The sequence below is a fragment of the Phyllostomus discolor genome, chromosome 10 (assembly GCF_004126475.2).
Source record: "Phyllostomus discolor isolate MPI-MPIP mPhyDis1 chromosome 10, mPhyDis1.pri.v3, whole genome shotgun sequence".
Classification (NCBI taxonomy): Eukaryota; Metazoa; Chordata; class Mammalia; order Chiroptera; family Phyllostomidae; genus Phyllostomus; species Phyllostomus discolor.
The window spans coordinates 38592615-38613288 of record NC_040912.2 but is presented as its reverse complement, the minus strand read 5'-3'; the positions used below and the strand labels follow the sequence as shown (position 1 = coordinate 38613288).

Here is a 20674-nt window from a genome sequence, read left to right as displayed (position 1 = left end):
TGACATAGTAATCCCGTTCCTACAATACACTAAGCAAAAAACATGCACATATGCTAACAAAAAGACATGCACAAGAATGTTCATTCCAGTACAATAATAGCACAAATGCTGTAACAACCCAAGTGATCAGCAAAAGACTGTGTAAATATACTGACATATGCATACAAAGAAATACTACACAGCAATGAGAATACATGAACTACAACTACACACAACCTAGATTTTTCTTACCATATTATTAAGCAAAAGAAGCTTGAAACACATGCACAAAATATGTGTTGTGTGATTTCATTTACATAAAATTTTTAAAGAGGAAAAACTAATTTATGGCAATAGAAGTCAGAAAAGCCATTATATAGGGGAGATGGTGACTTTAGAGGGGGAAAACAGAGATTTTAGGGTTCTGATGATGTTTTTTATTTCCTGATCTGTATCCCGGTTACATAGATGGGTTCAATTTCTAAAAATGAATCATAGATATATTTTTGATCTGCACAACTTTTTGTATGAATTTTATAAGTTGCCAAAAAAGTACATGTAAAGTCTATTTCTGCTGTTTATGCTATGCTGCTTACTTTATGTTCTATTGACCAGAAAATTAAAAACAAATGATCTATTATTATGTTATCACAAAACACGTTCAAGAGTTGGCAAAATTTACATGAATAAAAGAAAAAATGTGTGTGGGAGGGTACTTATAAATTCTACCTTATAACCATTTTAACCAATTTCTTACTTTGGGTTTGTTAGAATCTTAAATAGAGTTCTACGTCAAATATCAATGTAACAAAACCCATTCATGCATTAATTCACTCACAGACTCAATGATTCCACAATTACTACTTAACTACAAGATTCTAAGCACTTAAGGGTTTTGAGGAAGTTCATTACCCTGTAGTCCTTGAGGAACAAATGCAAATGCCTGGTCAGGGCCAGGCAGAGACAGCAGACTGGAGAAGAGGCTGGGTATAAGCATTCATTGTGTGAGAGGTGGGGACTGTGGATACTGTTCATCACGAGCTCCTATTGAGGAGTGGGGCAGCAGCTACTTAGCACCAACTGATTCTTTTCATGTCAGTCTGGTGAAAATCACAATCTACTATGTGAAACCAGCCAGTTTTCAAATGCAAGCTCTATTAAATAAACAAACAAGAAATACTATTTGAGACAAACAGAGCACATCTGTGAGCTGAATTGGGCATATGGCTCTAGTTTATAATGTCTAATTGAACTGGAGACATGACTGCTTACTGGTCTACACCCACGAGCATCTCATGTGCCCTTTAGATGCCCAACCACTCAAGCATCAGATTCATTCTCTGTCTGCTTCACTGTAGCCTCAAGATAAACAGTTACAAATAAATCACATTATGGTTTATTCTTACTAAAGAATACTGTGCAGCCATTTAAATGAATGAGAGAATTACAATGCCCTAACAGATATATAATAATGCCCATGAAGTTTTGTTTTTGAGTAAAAATAAACAAAGTAAAGCCTTCAGGTAGAATATGAATATTTTTATTATACAAACATGCACAGACATTTCAAAACATAAATATCAAACTATTCACAAAAAGTGCTCTGGAAGAAGAGGGCAAAAGTTTGTAGTGGAGCACTTTCATGTTTCATTTTTTGAATCCTTCCATGTGTTCATATTTTTAAGTAGAAAACGAGCCCTCACAGCACAGCTCACTGCTCCCTAAGGTTCTGACTTGCTGCTTTAGTAACAATTCTGGCCCAACATAAGCCGCTCCAGGCCCCTCAGTCCCCAGGGCCAACAGGGAAGTTGCTCAGCAATGCAGTATCACCTGGTTTCTCTCTTCACCTTCTCTTTGCTCACAGACACCTGGTACTGGACAGCAAGGCTTTTCACTCCCTGCCTCGCGCACACACACGGAGAGGGGAAAGGAGAGCTGTGCGTGACGTGTGGCAAACATTCTGCCTTTCCGAGAGTTTCCATATGACCACGGTGAGACAAAAACCAGCACAAAGAATGCTGTTTTCCTTCCCACCAGATCATGTCATCAGCTTCCACTCTTATGACTGACAGGAGAGAACAACTTGAAGGAACAACCCCTTCATTCTGAGGCATTTTTGAAAAACTTTAGGGATTTTAAAAACCACAAAAATGACAGACTGCAATATACTGGAGAGAGTGCCATGCTCACCTTTTAAGGCTGCCTTTTCTATCACCTGCACTGAAAAAAGCCTTTTGATTTGTGGTCAAGAATGCATAAAAAAACAGTGTGGTGAATGGCTGAGTGCCCAATAGACAAGACATCATTTCTTTAAAAACATTGGTCCAATTAAAGTTTTCTAAGTCTTCTTTATCTACTCAAGTTTTTGTTATTTTTAAAGAACTGCTGATATATTATCTTTTTCTGATCGTTACTATGTTAGTTTAAATAAGTTCCTCTTTCATATTTAACTTTCAATATTTATTTAAATGTATAAAATATTTCCACCTTCCCTGCTTCAAAACAAATGTCATCAGGGTAATTTCTATTTTCATTGCTAATAATTTCCATTACGTTTTCAGTCAAAAATACATATACAACACCTGATCTGCAGACTGAAAACCTCGCAGGCTGAAGCCAAATCAAACATAAACCTGACTTCATAGGGTTATACATTTTACCTCTTAATGATTTATTTGAAATGAGAATACAAAAATTGCCAAATGTTTTACAATTTCAAAAATATAAAACATTTCTATATATTATTTTTACACAAATGGATCAGAAAAATACAGGGTTTTGTTACCCTTCAAAACAGGTGACCGATACTTTCGCAAAACTGTCTTGGTGCAAGTTATAATCTGAACATTTTTGTAAAAAAACCATTTGTAATATATAAATATTATCTGAGAGTATAACTATTACTAAGTACTCAGTGTAAATTTTCATATATTTATTCTATTGAAATTGATAACAGCCACACTAGTTTTTTTTAAACTGTGTAAAGATTATTAACTTTAACATTCTTTACCTCTTAAGATAACTGTAGCTAAACAAACAGAAATAAACAGGGACCTGACAGAAACCTATTGAAATAACAAATTTGGAAATCTTTGGAATTTTGTGGGTTTAGAAGTAGGGTGCGGCAAAAGTTGACAAACAAAGTATCAAGATATGAATATTTCTTTGTGGAAAACACAGAATATTAAATGAATGGCACATTGATCTCAGTTGTGTGAAACAGAACACAAGTATCAGTCATAAAGCCCTGATGAGCTGCTGTTTGAGCATCTAGAAATTGTCATTAGTTTTATGGACTATCCCCATGACATTTTTACTCTGTACTCTAAGTAGAAAGTAAAGTTTAGTCTACAAAGAAACAAATATTAATTATCTGTGCAAAAAATACATCTGATAAAAATTCATGTATTTATAACATGCATATTTCTATTTTGTATACTAAATTATTATTGCCTAAAAAGGTATTTTTAGTATTTATTAAACATAAAATTATTTTTACATGAAATAATATATAAAACATATGACTCTAAAAACCATATTTCTAAACAGTCATCTCTTAGAGCACACTGCAAAATATTCAGTGGCTACAAACAACTGCAGACAACTAGAAAACACATCATTTCTAGTGCATGAACTAACTTGGTAAGAACATTATTTGAATACAGCTTCCAACATATTCTCTAAGAGACTTTATACTGGATTGATATATTTATTCTTATGATTTTAAAGCTTATAATCTTCCAACTTAAATAGCTAAATTGCTGCTTTCTGCACTAAAAGAAACTTGTGTCAAAATCATTACTGAAAATCAAAAAAGTGAATTATTGCTTTTCTTTGGTGCCAAATATATTTGCATGAGTAATTTATTCAGCATAAATTAAGATACACTGAGAACATGTACCCTACACTAATGAAACATGGCAATAATTTATAGTTAAAAGCTTATGCCCACAGGACAATCATATTCTCCCATGTTTGGGTAGACTAATTCTGGAGACGGCCCAAACATACCTTAATTTTTATGGTCCTTGCAAGAAAGAATGCAGGACTCTTTTAAGAGAAGAGCCATGGACAAATTTAGAAAAGAATGACTTCATGTCTTCAGGATTCTTTTAAGAGAAGAGCCATGGACAAACTTAGAAAAGGATGACTTCATTTCTTACCCTTTACTTTGTGCTTAGCCTTACATGCCCCAGAAACATCCTGTTAAAACACTTGCACTAACACAATCTCCCTTTCATGCCTAATACATGTGAAGGATAGCGCGGTAGGCAGAATGCTAATCACACTCTGGATTCCTCCGGCACATGAAAATGTCCTGTATAATCTCCACCCTTTGGGTATGGACAGAACCTACAATCAGGTGAGAAACCACTGTCTAGATTTTAGCAATTTATATGGTTCCAGTATAGTAATTCTTTTGATTAAATTATGTTAAATGACTCCCTCACAGTAAACTGGGCAGGCAGATTCTCCTGCTGACCTTGAAGAAATCTATTGTCATGCTGCGATGGAACCATGTGGCAAGAAACTGCAGGTCGCCTCAAGGAGCCAGAGCAGCCCCTGGGTGACATCCATTAAGAAAATAGGAACTTGAATCCTACAACTGCCAGCACCTAAATTCTCTCAACAACCACAAGAATTTAGAATATGACTCTGAGGTCCAGAAAGATGACAGAGATATCACAGTGTACCTGGAGAGGTCTGGAGCTGGGGGTCAGCTAAGCAGTGCCTGGACTCCTGCCCCACAGAAGCCATGAAATAATAGACATGTGTTGTTCTTGGTCATTTGTTTCGAAACATAGAAAACTAATACAAATAGTGGCATGCCAATATCATTGTGCTAAAGTCAGTGTGTTCTAAGTGAAACTTGGACTGTTAAATAATCAAAGTCATGTTAATTTTGTAAGAGTTCAAGGCCTTTGCCAATTCCCTAGAAATATATATTTTATACCTGAAACTGTTTTTTTTTATCCAGATTTCTGCATTCAACACATAATTTCCATGTTCTTTGATAGGTGAGTAAATTAGAGGTAGACATAAACTTGTAGTATTGTAAGCAGTACTTTACATTTGTATAGCATTTTTACTATTTAAAAGGTACTCTTAAGATGTCTGAGAGGATAGTAACAGAGACATACATTCTATTCTCTAAAAATTCTCCCAGAAAAACATATGAATCAACCAGAAATGCATGACTGGAAGCTCATTGATAATGCCTACAGCAAAACTAGCTATTAAGAATCTCCATGAGTCCCCAAGTAGCAAGTGTGGGAAAAGTACTGCACGCTATAAGCCACACAGAGTATAATATCTTCTGGGGGGAAAAACAGAGAGAAAGAACCATGTTTTGTGAAACCTGAGGAAAAAAGGAACTATCAAATTACCAATTAGTACTCAATGATAGTGTAGTGTCACTTTAGAATGACAGCTGAACCTGGGAGAGATTTTTGCTGATTTAATCTGTGGGTGATGACAAGGGGTCTGTGGGAGGGATGAAGCCCTGTGAACCCTCAAAATTAACATGCTCACCTCCCTTCCAAGAAAAAACTGAAAGAGAAGAATGCAACTGTTTCAAGAAAGGGATAAAGAAGTTCAAGGAAAATGTAACATCAGATAAAAGAGAAAGATATCATAGTCAGAAAAAGATAGTATATATGTACATAACTATAAAAAGCATATACATGTACATACATGTGTGTATAATTTCTATATTAAATACTTCCCAAAACAAGGCAAAATGCTGGGTTTTAGAATATAAAGCTAGATGTCTACTTTGATCTAAAAGTTTAGGAAAACCAATTTGATATAAAAAGAGCAATAAAATATCATCCCAGTTGAATCCTGTACAATGTTATTATAAAAAAAAGAACAATGAAATTTCTTGAAAGACATGGCACAGAATGGGTGAGAACCAATCATAATGTAGTACTTCAAAGGAAGCAAAACTAAAGAGAATGATAAATAAAAGAAAATAAATCTAATTTTGAAAAACTCAAAAATGAGGTGATGGAAATCAGCAACTTCTTTGAAATAAGCATTTCAAAGAAATGAAAAAAAACCTTTTGAAAATAAAGATTAAACTAGAAGGGCATGTGGGCAAAAAATCCTGAGTTTATGCCCTCTATGGGAAACAAAAGTAAAAATACAAATAAAAATAGAAATAAAAGAAATAATTCAATCTGGGTGCTTGTTGCCCAGGGGTATTCCATATGTGGAAATGATCTAGAAAGATAGTCACACACTGACTATTTATATTATACTTCAATAAAAAATTAAAAATAATGAAATGAAGAAAGAGGTAAAAGTGATCTTTTATGTGATCATAAAAGAAATCTTTTATGCCAGAAGACCATGGTTTGCATTTCTTTTACTGAAACCACTCTCATAAGTGTCTCCAAAGACTTTCTAGGTCCAGTGCCACTTTGCCTCTTTGAGATGTCTATCATAAGTAACCACTCCCTCATTTCTGTGCTCATCACTCCTTATTCATCTCCTTTGCAAGGTTTTCTTCCTCTATCAGCCTTTCAAACATTAGTTATTGGTGTTTCTGCATTCCATATTCAGCTGCTTTCCCTTTTCACTCAAATTCTCTTCCTAAGCAATAATATCATACCTAACGATCTCAGCCCCTTCTCTCTGTCTCTGTCTCTCTCTGTCTCTCTCTCTCTCTCTCTCACACACACACACACACACACACACTATTCTGAAATCTATTTCTAGTTCAGGTCTCTCTCCTGAAAAACAGCCCTTTAAACCCAACTTTTAATGACATCTCTCCATTGAATACCCATCCCCTCACTGACAAAACTGCTCCCTACCCGCCCCCTCCTTAACTCCAAGAAGGTAAATGGTCATATCCTCTTGTTTCAATAAATAACTTAAGTTTCTGTATCTACTAGGTGAAGAAAACCTCCTTTCAACACCCCTATACATTTTTATGTCCTCCCCAATATTTCTTTTCTTTAGTAATTCTGTTTCTGGATTATATAGGTAATTTACTACCATTATTCTATCATTTTCCAGTCATTTCTTAATCTCCTACATTGTAATTACTCTTTCCTTTACCAAAACTGCCCTCCCTGTAGCATTAATGATGTATATCATTGTTAAATGTTTTTTTCTTCTGACAATGATTCTGAATTTGCAATAACCTGTTTTGCCTTATACTACTCTGTCTGCTCAGTCTGTTTACACTTACATTCCCTAGACATTCTACTGTCATCTAACTAATAGCAATTTCCAATTTCATTTGATAAAGTGAAAGGGGAAAAGATAGAAAGAAAAAGCAAGGGAAAGAAAAAAAATAAGACAGGGATAGAGGAGACCATTCAGGCTCCTTCAGGGACCATTAACTCCCTAGGGTTCAATAATTCAGTCTATTGTGATATTTAGTCTATTCTGAGACCACACTCTCCTAGCTTCAGGATCAGTTAGAATAACTATACGTGGAAGTTAAAGAATTACAACTGATATAAGGGAAGGGGACTGAATGGTAATGGAAAATACAATAAAAAAAATGAGGTGGGGAAAATTACAACTGAGAAATACTGAACACTTTTTATGTTCTCACAAAAACCAACTCTGCCTCCTTAGCTCCCACATTCTGTTAAAGACGTTTCTTTATCTTCACAATCAAGAAATAAAATAGAATTTTAAAATATCCTTTCATCAGCAACATCCAATAAAATATTAAGATTCATAAACTCCCCTGCTGAGCAGCTGCCCATATCAGTTCCACACTTCCTGTCCTTTGCTGTTGGGGCAGCACTATTAAATATCCTCGTGATCCTTTAATTTCTCTCTGTCTTTCATGTCTCTCTGCTTGACTCGGTCCAAAATATTACTAATGTCACGTTAATCAAATACTCTGCTCAAACTCCTTCATAGTTTTCATGTTATTTATAAAATAACTACCAAATGCCACTGTTTAACAATAAAATCCTCCACCAATTAATTTGTCCTGGCTTTACACCCTGCTGTTCCTGAACCAATGAGACTAATGTCTGCAAACCTGTCCCACGTGTGCCTGCCCCTACATTTTTTAATCAAAGTATTGGCTTGCTTATAATAATTTGTAATTTTTCATTCTCTCAGATAAAATTTTATCAAGTCTCCAAATGGGGTCTGGGGAATAAATTTCACTGCTTTGATTGCCATGTCCACAAGTTCCTCTTATGTCATATTCAGAATTGTTTTTCAAAATATGTTTTCAATCATATTTAATACTTAGACAATTACATGAGAAAAATACTCAATGTCACATGTATGAGGGTAAATTACATGGAGTTCCACTTCATTTAATGACAATGCAGCTTGTATTGAAGTAACAGTCCCACAGATAATGATGATAAATGATGTAAAATTATATAAAAACAATTATTTGAAGGCACTGGAGATTATTTAAAAGCTGACAAATACTGAACAGTTTTTAACTTAAGGAAACCACCATGTGGTTTCCCATGTTATGGGAAAGGCTACAATGAAACAGAAAGCTAGAGACTTTCTAGCTTGAAGTGTCATAGAACAGAAATGTAAAGTACCAGATCAGCTAAAAAGTGAGAAGACATATCTAGAAACTGAGGGAGGCACCCTGGAATCTGTGCATAGATTCTCTCCCAAATCCTTGACTGACACATGACTCATATGTACAAGCAGACCATGAAAAGAAGTGGCTGGAGAGTTGAGAGAGATTTGTGGCTGCTGACCATTGCAAGAGAGCTCAGAGTTTGAGTCCAGCTGAGTAAACTGCCTGAGAGAATAAAAATCAACCTCTTCAAAGGTAATAGAATCAGGATTCTGAACGACAGCATATGATCTGTGATGTTCAGTACACAATAAAAATTACTGGCCATGTAAAGAATCAAGAAAATATGATTCATAGAGAAAAAAAGCAGTCAAAGAAAATTACTTTAGGTTGACCCACATGATAAAATTAAAACCCATCATTTAAAAAAAAACAGGTGTTAAAAATATCTTCAAGGGCTTAAAGGAAAATATTTTCATTATGAATAAAAACTAGGGGGAGTGTTCAGTATGGAAAAAGAAATTATATAAAGTAAATGTTGTAGAACTGAAAAGTACAATATCTGTATGAACCATTAATGGGGTAGGTTTAAAAGCCTATCAGAGATGTAAGAAGAAAGGATTAATAAACTTGAAAATAAATCAATAGAATTTATCCAACTTGAAAAGCAGAAGAAAAAGACTGAATAAAAATGGACAGAATCTTGATGATCTGTGCGACAATGCCCAAATGTTTAAGTCTATCAAATATATATAATTGGCTATTATTTCAAATAATATTCCTTCCTCATTCCCTCTTTCTTCTCCTTTGTGATATGTATATATGAATCTGAATTTACATCAGAGAGAGATTATAAGACCATAAGCATTTTTGAGATGCTTAAAGAAAAAGAAAACTGTCAAGCCAGAATTTTATATACAGAGAAAATATCCTTCAAAAATAAAGATGAAAAAAGGGATTTTCGGATAAATGAAAACTGAGATTTGTCTCCAGTTGATCTGCACCACAGATGTATATATTATAACATTGTATATATGTAAACATCCTGACTTTGTACTGGACCTACTTTTCTTGTACATCTCCATCGAAAGTTCTCCTATTATAGCAGCTGTATTTTTTCTTTAAAATAATTCAGTAAATACACTGTGATGTGTTTGCATGTGCTACTTACTAACTTTAGTCTACTAGGGGTAGTTAGTTAACATTTAAAATATGCTAATAAGCCCTGGCTGGTGTGGCTCAGTGGACTGAGTGCTGGCTTGAGAACCCAAAGGTTATCAGTTCCGTTCCCCATCAGGGCACATGCCTGGGTTGCAGACCAGGTGCTAGGTCCCAAACTGGGGGCATGAGAGAGACAACTAATTGATACATCTCTTGCACATCTATGTTTCTCTCCTTCTTTTTCTTCCTCCCTCCCTTCTCTGTAGAAATAAATGAAAAAAATCTTTTAAAAAATATGCTAATCAAAACCCAGCCTATAAGGATACTTAACAGATAAAGTACCTCAATCAGGGCTCTTTGCAGAGGCAGTTTAAATACTTCAGATATTGTTAACTACATGTGCACCTGAATGTTAACTAGTATAAGGAATATCATACATAATTTTTCATTAGAGAAGTATGTTGTTCTTTATATGGGCTGGCTGAAAATATTTCATAGTCATAGATGCCCTCTCATAATTGGGATTTAAGAATGAGAGAGTCTAGCTGCTGAACTAGAGAATATGTAGAGTTCTGTTTTACCTGTGTCCCATCTTAAGGCAGAGTTCTGCCTAAAGGAAAGGTAGCAAACAGATTCTGACACCAGAATATTGTTTAATATGCTTCAGAGTAAAACTGGGATAGGAGGTGCTTGAAAATGTGCCTCAAATAAATGAGAGTTTATCAATTTGTTGAAATAGGTTTTATGACTGATCCGTAAACCTCCTTTTTGGTAAACATTATGTCTGTGGCAGAATTCACTTGCAACTCATTCTCATTATAATGTATCACCTAGTGATAGAGTCTGGGGGAAAGAGCTGTGTAGTTCTCACCCATTCACACTTAGCTTGTAAGTTTGCAATCTCTCCCCATATTCAAATCCACCTTCTTATCTCACTTAACTAAGTAGTAATTATGTGTCCTTTATAAAATACTAAATATAGGAATTTTATTCAAATAAATTTATTTATATATACATGCATATATAAATTCATGTATATATTCATTCCATCTTGGTGGTTATATTAATAAAATTCATTTAATAACATGATACAGAACACAGTTTCATATTAAGAAATATTTTTAAGTGGACAAATTAAGCAAATAAAATTGTTCACTGAACAAATACATAAAGAACTGGTTCACAAATTTTACAGCTCACAAAGATTTTAAAGGCCCTGAGGGAACATTTTTCTGACGTAAGCAAACTGAATCAGTATTTCACAAATGCTGTTTTTCTTTCCCTTCAAAGGAAATGCCACGACCTAACTTTAAAAACAAAGCTCTTTTAGTCATTGTTTTTATTGACAGGAGGGAGTGAAATAGTCTTACCTCCAAATGGTACCCGACTCTGATGAAGGCACAAAGTGGGTCGAAAGCTCCAGTGCCACAGGCGAGAAGATGTGTCCTATTATAGTGATGTAAAACCCGGACAAAATTGGCACATTCACTCTAAAGCAGAAAAAAGAAGACATTGGTTGGTAGAATGTTCAGCCCTTTTTTTTTTTTTATTTTTGTGTTTCTTAACCCCAGAAACCTCATGTTTAAGTCTCCTGTGGCCAGAGAGACAGGTGAAAAGAGTACAAGGACCAGTGGAAGAAGGGACCTGGGTGATGGGTACACATTCTTGTTAGTGGCCATGTAGGAATTACATTTAATAATGCAAGTAAAACATTTTCAAGAATTCCAGTATACAACTGAGAAATATAGAAGTGCTGTTGAGAAATTTATTCAAGCATAAAGATTTACATGGCAATATGTTCTACTAAGTAATTAAGTTATTCCCAATGCTGTTATTTTTTAAAAGTATATATAAACAATGAATCAGCATAAAGTCAGAAGACCAATAATTAGGAAAAGCCTCTTTACTCAAAAGAAAACACATGCAGACTGTAGAGCTTTACAGAGTTTTAATGTTTCGGAAAGTAAGTCAAATCTTCAAATGTAAATTCACACAAAACACATTCACAGAGAATTTTCATGTAAATAGATAGAAAGTTAGCCAATAAAAGTAAGATGTTATAGCAATTACATAAGATCACGGTCCACGGATCAGCAAACTTTTTCCATGAAGGACCATGTAGTATATGTATTTAGCTTAATGGGTGGTATGGTCTCTACTACTTACACTGTGGTTGTGACTACCTACCTCTGCAGCTATAGCGTGAAAGGAGCAATAGACAATACACAAAGGAATGTGCATGACTGTGCTGGAACTTTATTTATGGCAGGCCACATTTAACCCAGGAACTCGTTTACACATATTTGTATTCCCCAGTTAAACACAGTACCTAATATATATTACATGCTTTACAAAGTTTTAATATATCAGTCACTAGGCAAGTTGTATGATCAGTATGCTAAATGAAAAAAAGTTTAAAATTCCTTCAAACCAATTTGGCTAAAATTTATTCTTGCAAACACCTTGTTGGCAAATTAGGTATTGCACTTCATTTAAAACAAATTATGAGAGACATGCTCAACTCTTTTAATGTTAAATATTATTTTGATATTAATACATACCATAATGTAATAATCAGTAAATGTAATATTTCAGAAGGACAGAATGTGACGTTAAAGTCTCTAATATAACAGCATTAGGATAAAAAAACAGCAGAACCATGTCACCATAAATTATTCAGGTTATAGGACTACTAAACTGATTATCCAGGGCACAAAATTATTTCTTTGATTTCCCACTCATGTAGCATTTTATTCTATGGGTGACCCATATAGTTGAAATAATCCATTTCTCCCAGGCATGGGGACAATGTTCTTTGGCCACACACTTTTAACCAACCCTGCTCTGTACTTTACCCACTTTACAATACATGTTCATTTGTTCTCTCATATTGCTATAAACACCTGCTTTTCATCTCTTGAAATATTGACATCTTTTTTTAAAAGATTTTATTTATTTATTTTTAGAGAGGGAAGGGAGGGAGAAAGAGAGAGAGAGAGAGAAACATCAATGTGCGGTTGCTGGGGGTCATGGCCTGCAACCCTGGCATGTACCCTGACTGGGAATCGAACCTGCGACACTGGTTTGCAGCCCTTGCTCAATCCACTGAGCTATGCCAGCCAGGTGAAATACTGACATCTTGAATGAACCAATTCGATCACATTTGGGCTCAGCTAGGCTTGTATGGACATAGTCTTACAGTGTGTTCAATTAGTCAGCATCACGCTGAGGATTAAGCCAGCAAGAATATCTTGACTCATTACTTGGCTGAGACCCAATTGCTACAGAAAATTGAGCTGGTATAATGTGTATTAGTTTTTTACAAGGTGTTTTGTTTTCTCCTTGAAAAACAGGGTAAGTTTACTTTCAAAGGAGATATGTATGATTTTCTCCAAAGATGTGTAATGGCGTCATTGGTCAGCAGGTGAAGGTCCCTCCTTTACTCCTGTTTGATGTGCTGGCAACTCTTACAGGGACAATGCTACTGACAACCTTTCCCCTCGGCACAGTGCAGAGGAGCCATGGGGAAACAGAATGCCACATCTCAAAGTAGGAAAGGCCCTCTAATATTTGGGGAATACATGAGGCATGTTTACTGCTTTTGCCTTCTTTCAAATTGTTTTTCTGCTTTCTCCTTTTATTTCTGCATATTTCAAATTTACTAAACAAAGTGAAATAAAATCTCAGTATGCTTAGGTTTTCCTCAAATTAAAAAATTACCCACAATTATTTTTCCCAAATTGTAGAACATAAACATTATTATAAGGAATATATATTTTTATTCCTGACATAAACCTCATATGTGATTTTTAAAGCAAATTAAGTTAGGGATTCAGTCTTTTGTGATTGACGAGAGATCTATTTGATGATTTGCTTAATTTACAATGAATACTACTTACTGCATCTTTTCCTTTCATTATGCATTCTTCTATTTTTAGTGAGGTACTGGGCCAGTATATCTGAAACAAAAGATAATAGACTATTATGCAACTGCATATAAAAATAAACCACACTGAAACACCATTTCATTTCTTTCTGCAATTCAATACATGTTCACTTGTTCTATTTTCTGAAAGGATAAAGCAAGACCATCTTCTTTACATCATTATTTGCATAATTAAGACAACTATCTGAGTTTTCACTTCTTGCTAAACCTTATTTAAAAAAATGTTTTTGAAGCTTGAACTCATGTCTCAGCCGTTCAGAGGCCACACACTTTTAACCAACCCTGTTCTGTACTTTACCCACTTTACAAAACCTCTGCAGTCCAGGCTGTCTCCTGAACCTGTCTGTCCCTTTAAGTTGGGCACCGACTTGAGCTCCCTTTGTATTTTTACCACTTAGCACAGACCTTGATGTGTGCTGGACTCAGTAATATTTGCTGCATGAACAGATTTAGGGATTAATGACTCTAAGTGCTTATTTATAATGTTTCAGCTAATAATACACCACATAAAGGTTTTACTTTTTAAAAAATTGTTGTTCTGTTACAGTTGTCCCAATTTTCCTGTGTTGCTTTCCCCTGCCCCACCCACCCCCTCACTCCCACAGTCAATTCCCAACCTGCTGTCCATGTCCATGGGTCATTTACACCTGTTCTTTAACTGCATCCTTCCCCTTCTTTCCTCATTTATCTCCCTCCCACCTCCCCTCTGGTCCCTGTCAGTTTTTCCCTTGTTTCCATGTCTGTGGTTTTATTTTGCTACTTTGTTTGTTTTATTCATTAGGTTCCTATAATAGCTAAGATCACATGGTATTTTTCTTTCACTGCCTGGCTTATTTCACTTAGCATAATACTCTCCAGTTCCATCCATGCTGTTGCAAAGGGTAGGAGCTCCTACTTTCTTTCCGTTGCATAGTATTCCATTATGTAAATATACCACAGTTTTTTGATCCACTCATTTATTGATGAACACTTAGGCTGTCTCTAGCACTTGCCTATTGTGAATGATGCTGCCACGAACATACGGGTTCGTAGGTTTTTTGGATTGGTGCTTCAGGATTCTTAGTATATAATCCCAGCAGTGGACTTGCTGTGTCAAAAGGCAGTTCCATTTTTAGTTTTTTGATGAAATTCCATACTGTTTTCCACAGTGGCTGCACCAGTCTGTATTCCCATCAACAGTGCACTTTTCTCCATGTCCTCGCCAGCCCTTGGTGCTTGTTCATTTGTTAATGATGGCCATTCTGACCAGTGTGAAGTGGTATCTCATGGTGGTTTTGATTTGCATCTCTCTGATGGCTAGTGATGTTAAGCATCCTTTCATATGTCTTTGGTCCTCTGTATGTCCTTCTGGGGGAAGTGTCTACTCAGGTCCTTTGCCCATTTTTTAATTGGATTGTTTCTTCCTGGCATGGAGTCCTATGAGTTCTTTACACATTTTGGAGATCAAACCCTTGTCTGAGGTATTGTTGGCAAATGTGTTTTCCCATATGATTTGTTCCCTTTTCATTTTGCTAATGTTTTCTTTAGCTGTGCAGAAACTTTTTAATTTGATGTAGTCCCATTTGTTTATTCTATCCTTTACTTCCCTTGTCCTAGGGGATGTATAAGCGAAAATATTGCTGGGTGGGATATGTGAAATTTTACTGCCTATGCTTTCCCCTCAGACTTTTATGGTGTCTTGGCTTATGTGTAAGTCTTTTATCCATTATGAGTTTATTCTGGTGTATGATGTAAGGTGGTGGTCTAGTTTCTTTCTTTCTTTCCTTCTTTCCTTCTTTCCTTCTTTCCTTCTTTCCTTCTTTCCTTCTTTCTTTCTTTCTTTCTTTCTTTCTTTCTTTCTTTCTTTCTTTCTTTCTTTCTTTCTTTCTTTCTTTTTTGCATGGACCATTCCAGATATCCCAGCACCATTTATTGAAGAGACTGTCTTTACTCCATTGTATACTCCTGCCCCCTTTGTCAAATATTAACTGACCAGAGACATGGACTTCTTTCTAGGCTCTCTATTCTGTTCCATTGATCTATGTGTCTATTCTTATGCCAGCACCAGACTGTTTTTATTACAGTGACCTTGTAGTATAGTTTGATATGAGGTATTGTGATCCCTCCTACTTTGTTCTTTCTCAAGATTGCTGAGGCTATTCAACGTAATGAAGGTTTTATTTTTTAAAACATTAACTCTACCAATTTCTCACTGGATTTCAGATATTTTCCACTATATTTCAAGTTTATTGGTTTCTTCCTTGAAGAGGAAGAATACAATAAGTATTTCTGTTTTACCTCCAATTATATCTAGCACTTTGCTGGGGTCACAAGCAGAAATCATTCAATACTTGTTATTGCCACAAATTTCTGACTGTGAAGTATAATCTTTATGAAAGAATTTTTTTTTCTTCTCTTTTATTAGACTGCTTCTGTTCCTCTTTTTGCTTATGATAGAATTAAGACATATACTATATATCAGACAATGTGGTAAGAGCTTTATTTTACTTTTTCTTTCTTTCACATGATACAATCATGTGCAAATGTAATGGGGTACAGAGCAGAGGTCCCCCAAAATAGCAGAGCATAAACCAGGATTGAGAGAAGGGGTTAGTGGACAATACAATGTTTAAAATAGTTTACATACTAGTGGCAAGTTAATAGCTGTGCTGCCACCCCAGGCAAAAGGTATACGTGACTTTCAGAGAGTATAATGACTCGTGACATAGCTAGGGGAGGTGGATGCCCTGTGTTAAGGGGGAATCTTGCCCTGACTAAAGATAGAAGCTGAAAGAAGGTAAAAGATACTAAAAAGATACAGGGGAACTGCCAAAAGTAGTACATCATAGGTGGGGCTGGATATGAGGTCAGGTAGGAAGTTCCAGTCTGAGCATTTAAAATAAGGGACATCTGAAAGAGAGGGATTTTTCCTGCCATGTAGCCTGTGGTAGTTAAGAAGAAAGATGCCATGTGGTCTGTAGTGAGGTAGCAGCAATGCACGCGGGAGGAAAGGGTGTAAGGAGAGAGCTGATGGAGCTATGTGGGAACCTGCCTAACCAAGCAAGGATTCACGGGTGGTGCTTAGAGCAGAACTGAGACTCTTGAGCTACAGACTTCTGCTTCTCTGAAGAACGTACAGTAAGTCACTCTCTTGGGATGTGTGCCTCCCTGGACTCCACCATGATCCAGTGTAACATGCCACATGTTTCCCTGAACCACTACATGGAGGCTGAGGACAATGTACAATAGATCCAGAAGGAAACAGCTGTGGGAGAGGATGGAGACTCTGAAACCCACAAGAGCACATTCTAGAGGGGATGAGGATCTGCTTGCGCAGCTGGCTTAAGAACAGATAGGGAAATGGGGAACTTCTGGGCATGGTTTTGGCTTTTGGGCTGGTAGGGAGCAAAGGAAGTGCTGAGTTTCATGGGAGAACAGGTCTCTCCACCCCCCTGAGGTTGGAACCCTGTTAATAAAAACCTGTTTCCTTCCAAGCAAATTGTTGGGTCATGTGTCACGGTGCCATGTGGACAAAATCCAGTTTGCTCAGTTATACAAAGGTTTGCATTTACTCAATTCATGACTCATTATTATCATTGACTTTAAAAGGTTCTTCTCTTATTTTATTTATTTCCTTCCTTCCTGCTCCATGTTTTACATGCATCACTGCAGGGAGCCATTATTGTAAACTGTTAGTGGGCACTATTTTTTATTTCCATATTTGTATAAAATGTATATTATTGCTTTTTGTGCATATTTTCAAATTTATGTAAATGGTATTTTCAAATTTATGTAAAGTCTTTCTCATTTTTTTCATTAAAACTGGGTTTTTGAAATTGTTCTACATAGTTCTTTGAACACATATAGTCTGCTGTTTCTAATTGCTTTGTAATATTCAAGGTATGGATCCCCCTACACATTTATTTATCTACTCTCCCAGGGATGGACACCCAGAGGGTCACCAAGTCTCTATTACATAAAACCCATGGTGCATCTCTACACATGTCCCTTTGACATCTGTATAAGAATGTCACTGGTATATATAACCAGAAGCAGAATCCTTGGGTCTTTGAGCAAGCATATATTCAATTTGGATGTAGTGCCAGATTGCTCTCCAGAATGGTAACGTTTTATATTCCACCAGCAATCTTCACTGACACTTGGAATTGCCAGCTTTCTAAAGTTTGTGCTAACCACTTTAGATTCAACATTTAACTTAATCCTTACCACAACTTTATCAAGAAAGTAGGACTATTTTGGAGCTTCTTTACGAAATTAGATATTTCTCTGTCCAACCCCATAACATGGAGTAGTTATATGGGTGGAAACCAAGGGATGTGATCCATTTAAGTAACTGTAACAATTACTAAATTCCCAAATGTTTCCAGTATCCCAAAACCTTAAGCCTCTTAGTTAATAATATTTAATAGGGTTACCTGCTGGATTAATCACCCTATCCTACTACACTGAAGCACTTCAGTCAGCCTCCTTTCTGTGTGTCTCAGAGTTCTATGGGGTTTCTACTCAATGCTAATGTATCACCTTCATAGGCTCTGCTAGTAAGGTGATGATCCTATTTTGAGAATGTTGGTTTTCAGCAGAACACCTTATAGTTTTTCTTCATTACCTCCAAAAGCCTGTACCTTGGATCCACATACACTGGCCTAAGGAACTCCTAAGATGTTCTCTTTTCCTCTCCTTCCCATGTGGCTGCTTTGAGTCAGGCTACATCAATATTTGTTTGGTTCCCATTTTTTGTTTTGTTTTGTTTTGTTTTGTTTTGTTTTTGCATGAAGTCACCTTCCACTCTCAAGTCAACATTTTGGTGAAAGAATTGAAATTTCCTAGTAGAGTAGCCTGGGCCTCTCAAGATACTATTTCTAAAATTATCCCTTTCTCCTCAGGATGCTTATGAGTCCTCAGGGCCTACATTGAGAAGAGCTCATGTATAGCTTCCTAGTATCCACTGTCAAAGTTTACTGTTGGTAGCCTCTATTTAGATTCCAGACTCTTTTTGCATGGTGATCTGTTGTTCCCAAAAGACTCCTGTTATGTTTCTGATATCTCCTCCCTCCAACCTACCACCATTCCATCGTGGGCTCTGCCAGCCTAGAAGGACATTATGGCTATCTAACTACATATTAGATGTTGCTGATTGAAGGTATTTTTTATTTTATGAGCACACTATTTGATTATTTTTAATTAGTGCCCAGCATTCAAAAATAAGAACTTTTACATCCAAATCCACATTTCTTGTTTCTCTAGAAAAACGTGAAGACAGGCGACAGGCCTGCATTCCTGTGTGGCAACATTCCTTTATAGCTGAAACTCTGAAGTCTTTCAATGGGACAGACACTGATTTTCATCAGAGTGTCTGCCCCGTAGGCATTTTAGTTTTTGAAATATGATATATGTGTTTGAATCTCATATACGATCAAGATTTAAAGTGTTTTAAAAACTGTGCCCCATAAAATATCAGGTTAGGCACTTACATGCTGCCTAACCTGAAGAAGTAGAAAAGGCTTGTCATTTACTTCGCTCACTGTGTAGCCAAATTCAGTCCCTGGTACATGAAAAATATTGGGAATTTATAAAAGTGGGGACAGTAGCATTTTATTATGGTAATCCTTACATGATTACATTTGTTATCATAGGAGGAAACACTCTATGCTTTGAATTACAGGCACATAATGTTACTTTTATGTTCTCATTAGTATAGTAGCCCCCAACCCACCAACTTTCTTACTAATAATATTCAGCATAAGGTGTTCTTTTGCTTTCCTAATGCAGTGTATAGAGTTTTAAGTGAAAACATGTGAGCTTTTATATTTATGTTGTGACAGAAAAAAAGACAAAGAAAAGAAAGTAGGAATATAAAAGAAAATCAACTAAAGAGCCAAATCCCATGCATAAAATCCTAGAATCAATTTTCTTAATTGTAGCAGTGAATCCATCAGTGGATTATGGATGATTCAGGAAATATATCACATAAATACAACAGTGTCAGGTTCAGGTGTAGCCTTGCATTGGCCTGAGGAGAATCACTATAGAGCAGAGATCCTGGAACAAGCTGTAGAATTTACAAACTTTACTGACCCATTATTTTAGAAAAACAATCTTGCATGAAGGGGTAGATTTTCTCAGACAATTTTAAAATCTATTCTAATTTGAGATTCATTTTGGTTTTGGAATTATGATTTTACTATGGATACATAAATTATTCAAAAGGATATGCTAGAAAACATGTGTGTAAAGAAAATACAAATTCATTTTAGGATCATCTATCATTGTAAAGGTTTTTATGACTAATTCATTTATTGCTATGAATAAATTAGAGAATACCTCATCTGTAATTCAGAATAATGCTTTGTATACTTAACATGTACAACTTATGAAATGCAGAGCTCTTTTTTTTCTTAGAATATTATCATTTCTTCCTTATTTTCCATCATTATGAAAATAATATTTTACACTGGATTTCCACAATTTCATTGTAGTAGATAACGATCAATTCTTTGGAAAAAATACACTGACTTCAGGTTTTCAATAATGAAATAATATCCAGGCCAACAAAAACAAACCTGAAAATATAGTCATATATTTTCCTAAATACTGCTTCATAATAGTTATTTCCAGGACTATGTAGACACACCGTTTGAGGATAATTCTCTACAGCGTTCTACATATCTACTTTTGTTCTACACTATCTTTTCAAACAGCTTTGGAAGATAAAGGTAGAATCTCCTCCCAGGGCAGATGGAAGATTGTTTCCTGACCAGGATATTAAAGAAATGTCTCTCTCTGGGCAAAGGTTGGACATATTGGCTAGCAGTCCCCTTATAAGATTGGGAGTTTCTAAGCTTGAGTTGGTTAATTAGGTGTAACACGTATTCACTGTATGTGTAGCAACTACCTAAGCTGGTAGGCCTCACGCCCTCTGGGACTTGAGGGGGGAACAAAAAGCTCCTGCTGCAGGTTGTGATGTGAGTAATGAAGTCCTTTGTGTCTGATTCAGTAGTCTCATGCTTCCCCCAGCATCTGTGAAATTATGACAGGCTAACTTGTCTTGAAGGAGAGAAAAA

General features: G+C 35.9%; 1 protein-coding gene across 1 annotated transcript in view; it reads right to left on the bottom strand.

Annotated features, from left to right (window-relative positions):
• SEMA3E (semaphorin 3E) overlaps window positions 1-20674 on the bottom strand; it is a 258176-nt gene that overhangs the window by 74049 nt on the left and 163453 nt on the right. The window contains exons 3-4 of the mRNA XM_028525862.2: window positions 13567-13626; window positions 11038-11157 (exon numbers count right to left, since the gene is read on the bottom strand). Of these exons, the coding sequence (XP_028381663.1) occupies window positions 11038-11157; window positions 13567-13626 (180 nt within the window). The remainder of the gene's footprint in view (window positions 1-11037; window positions 11158-13566; window positions 13627-20674) is intronic.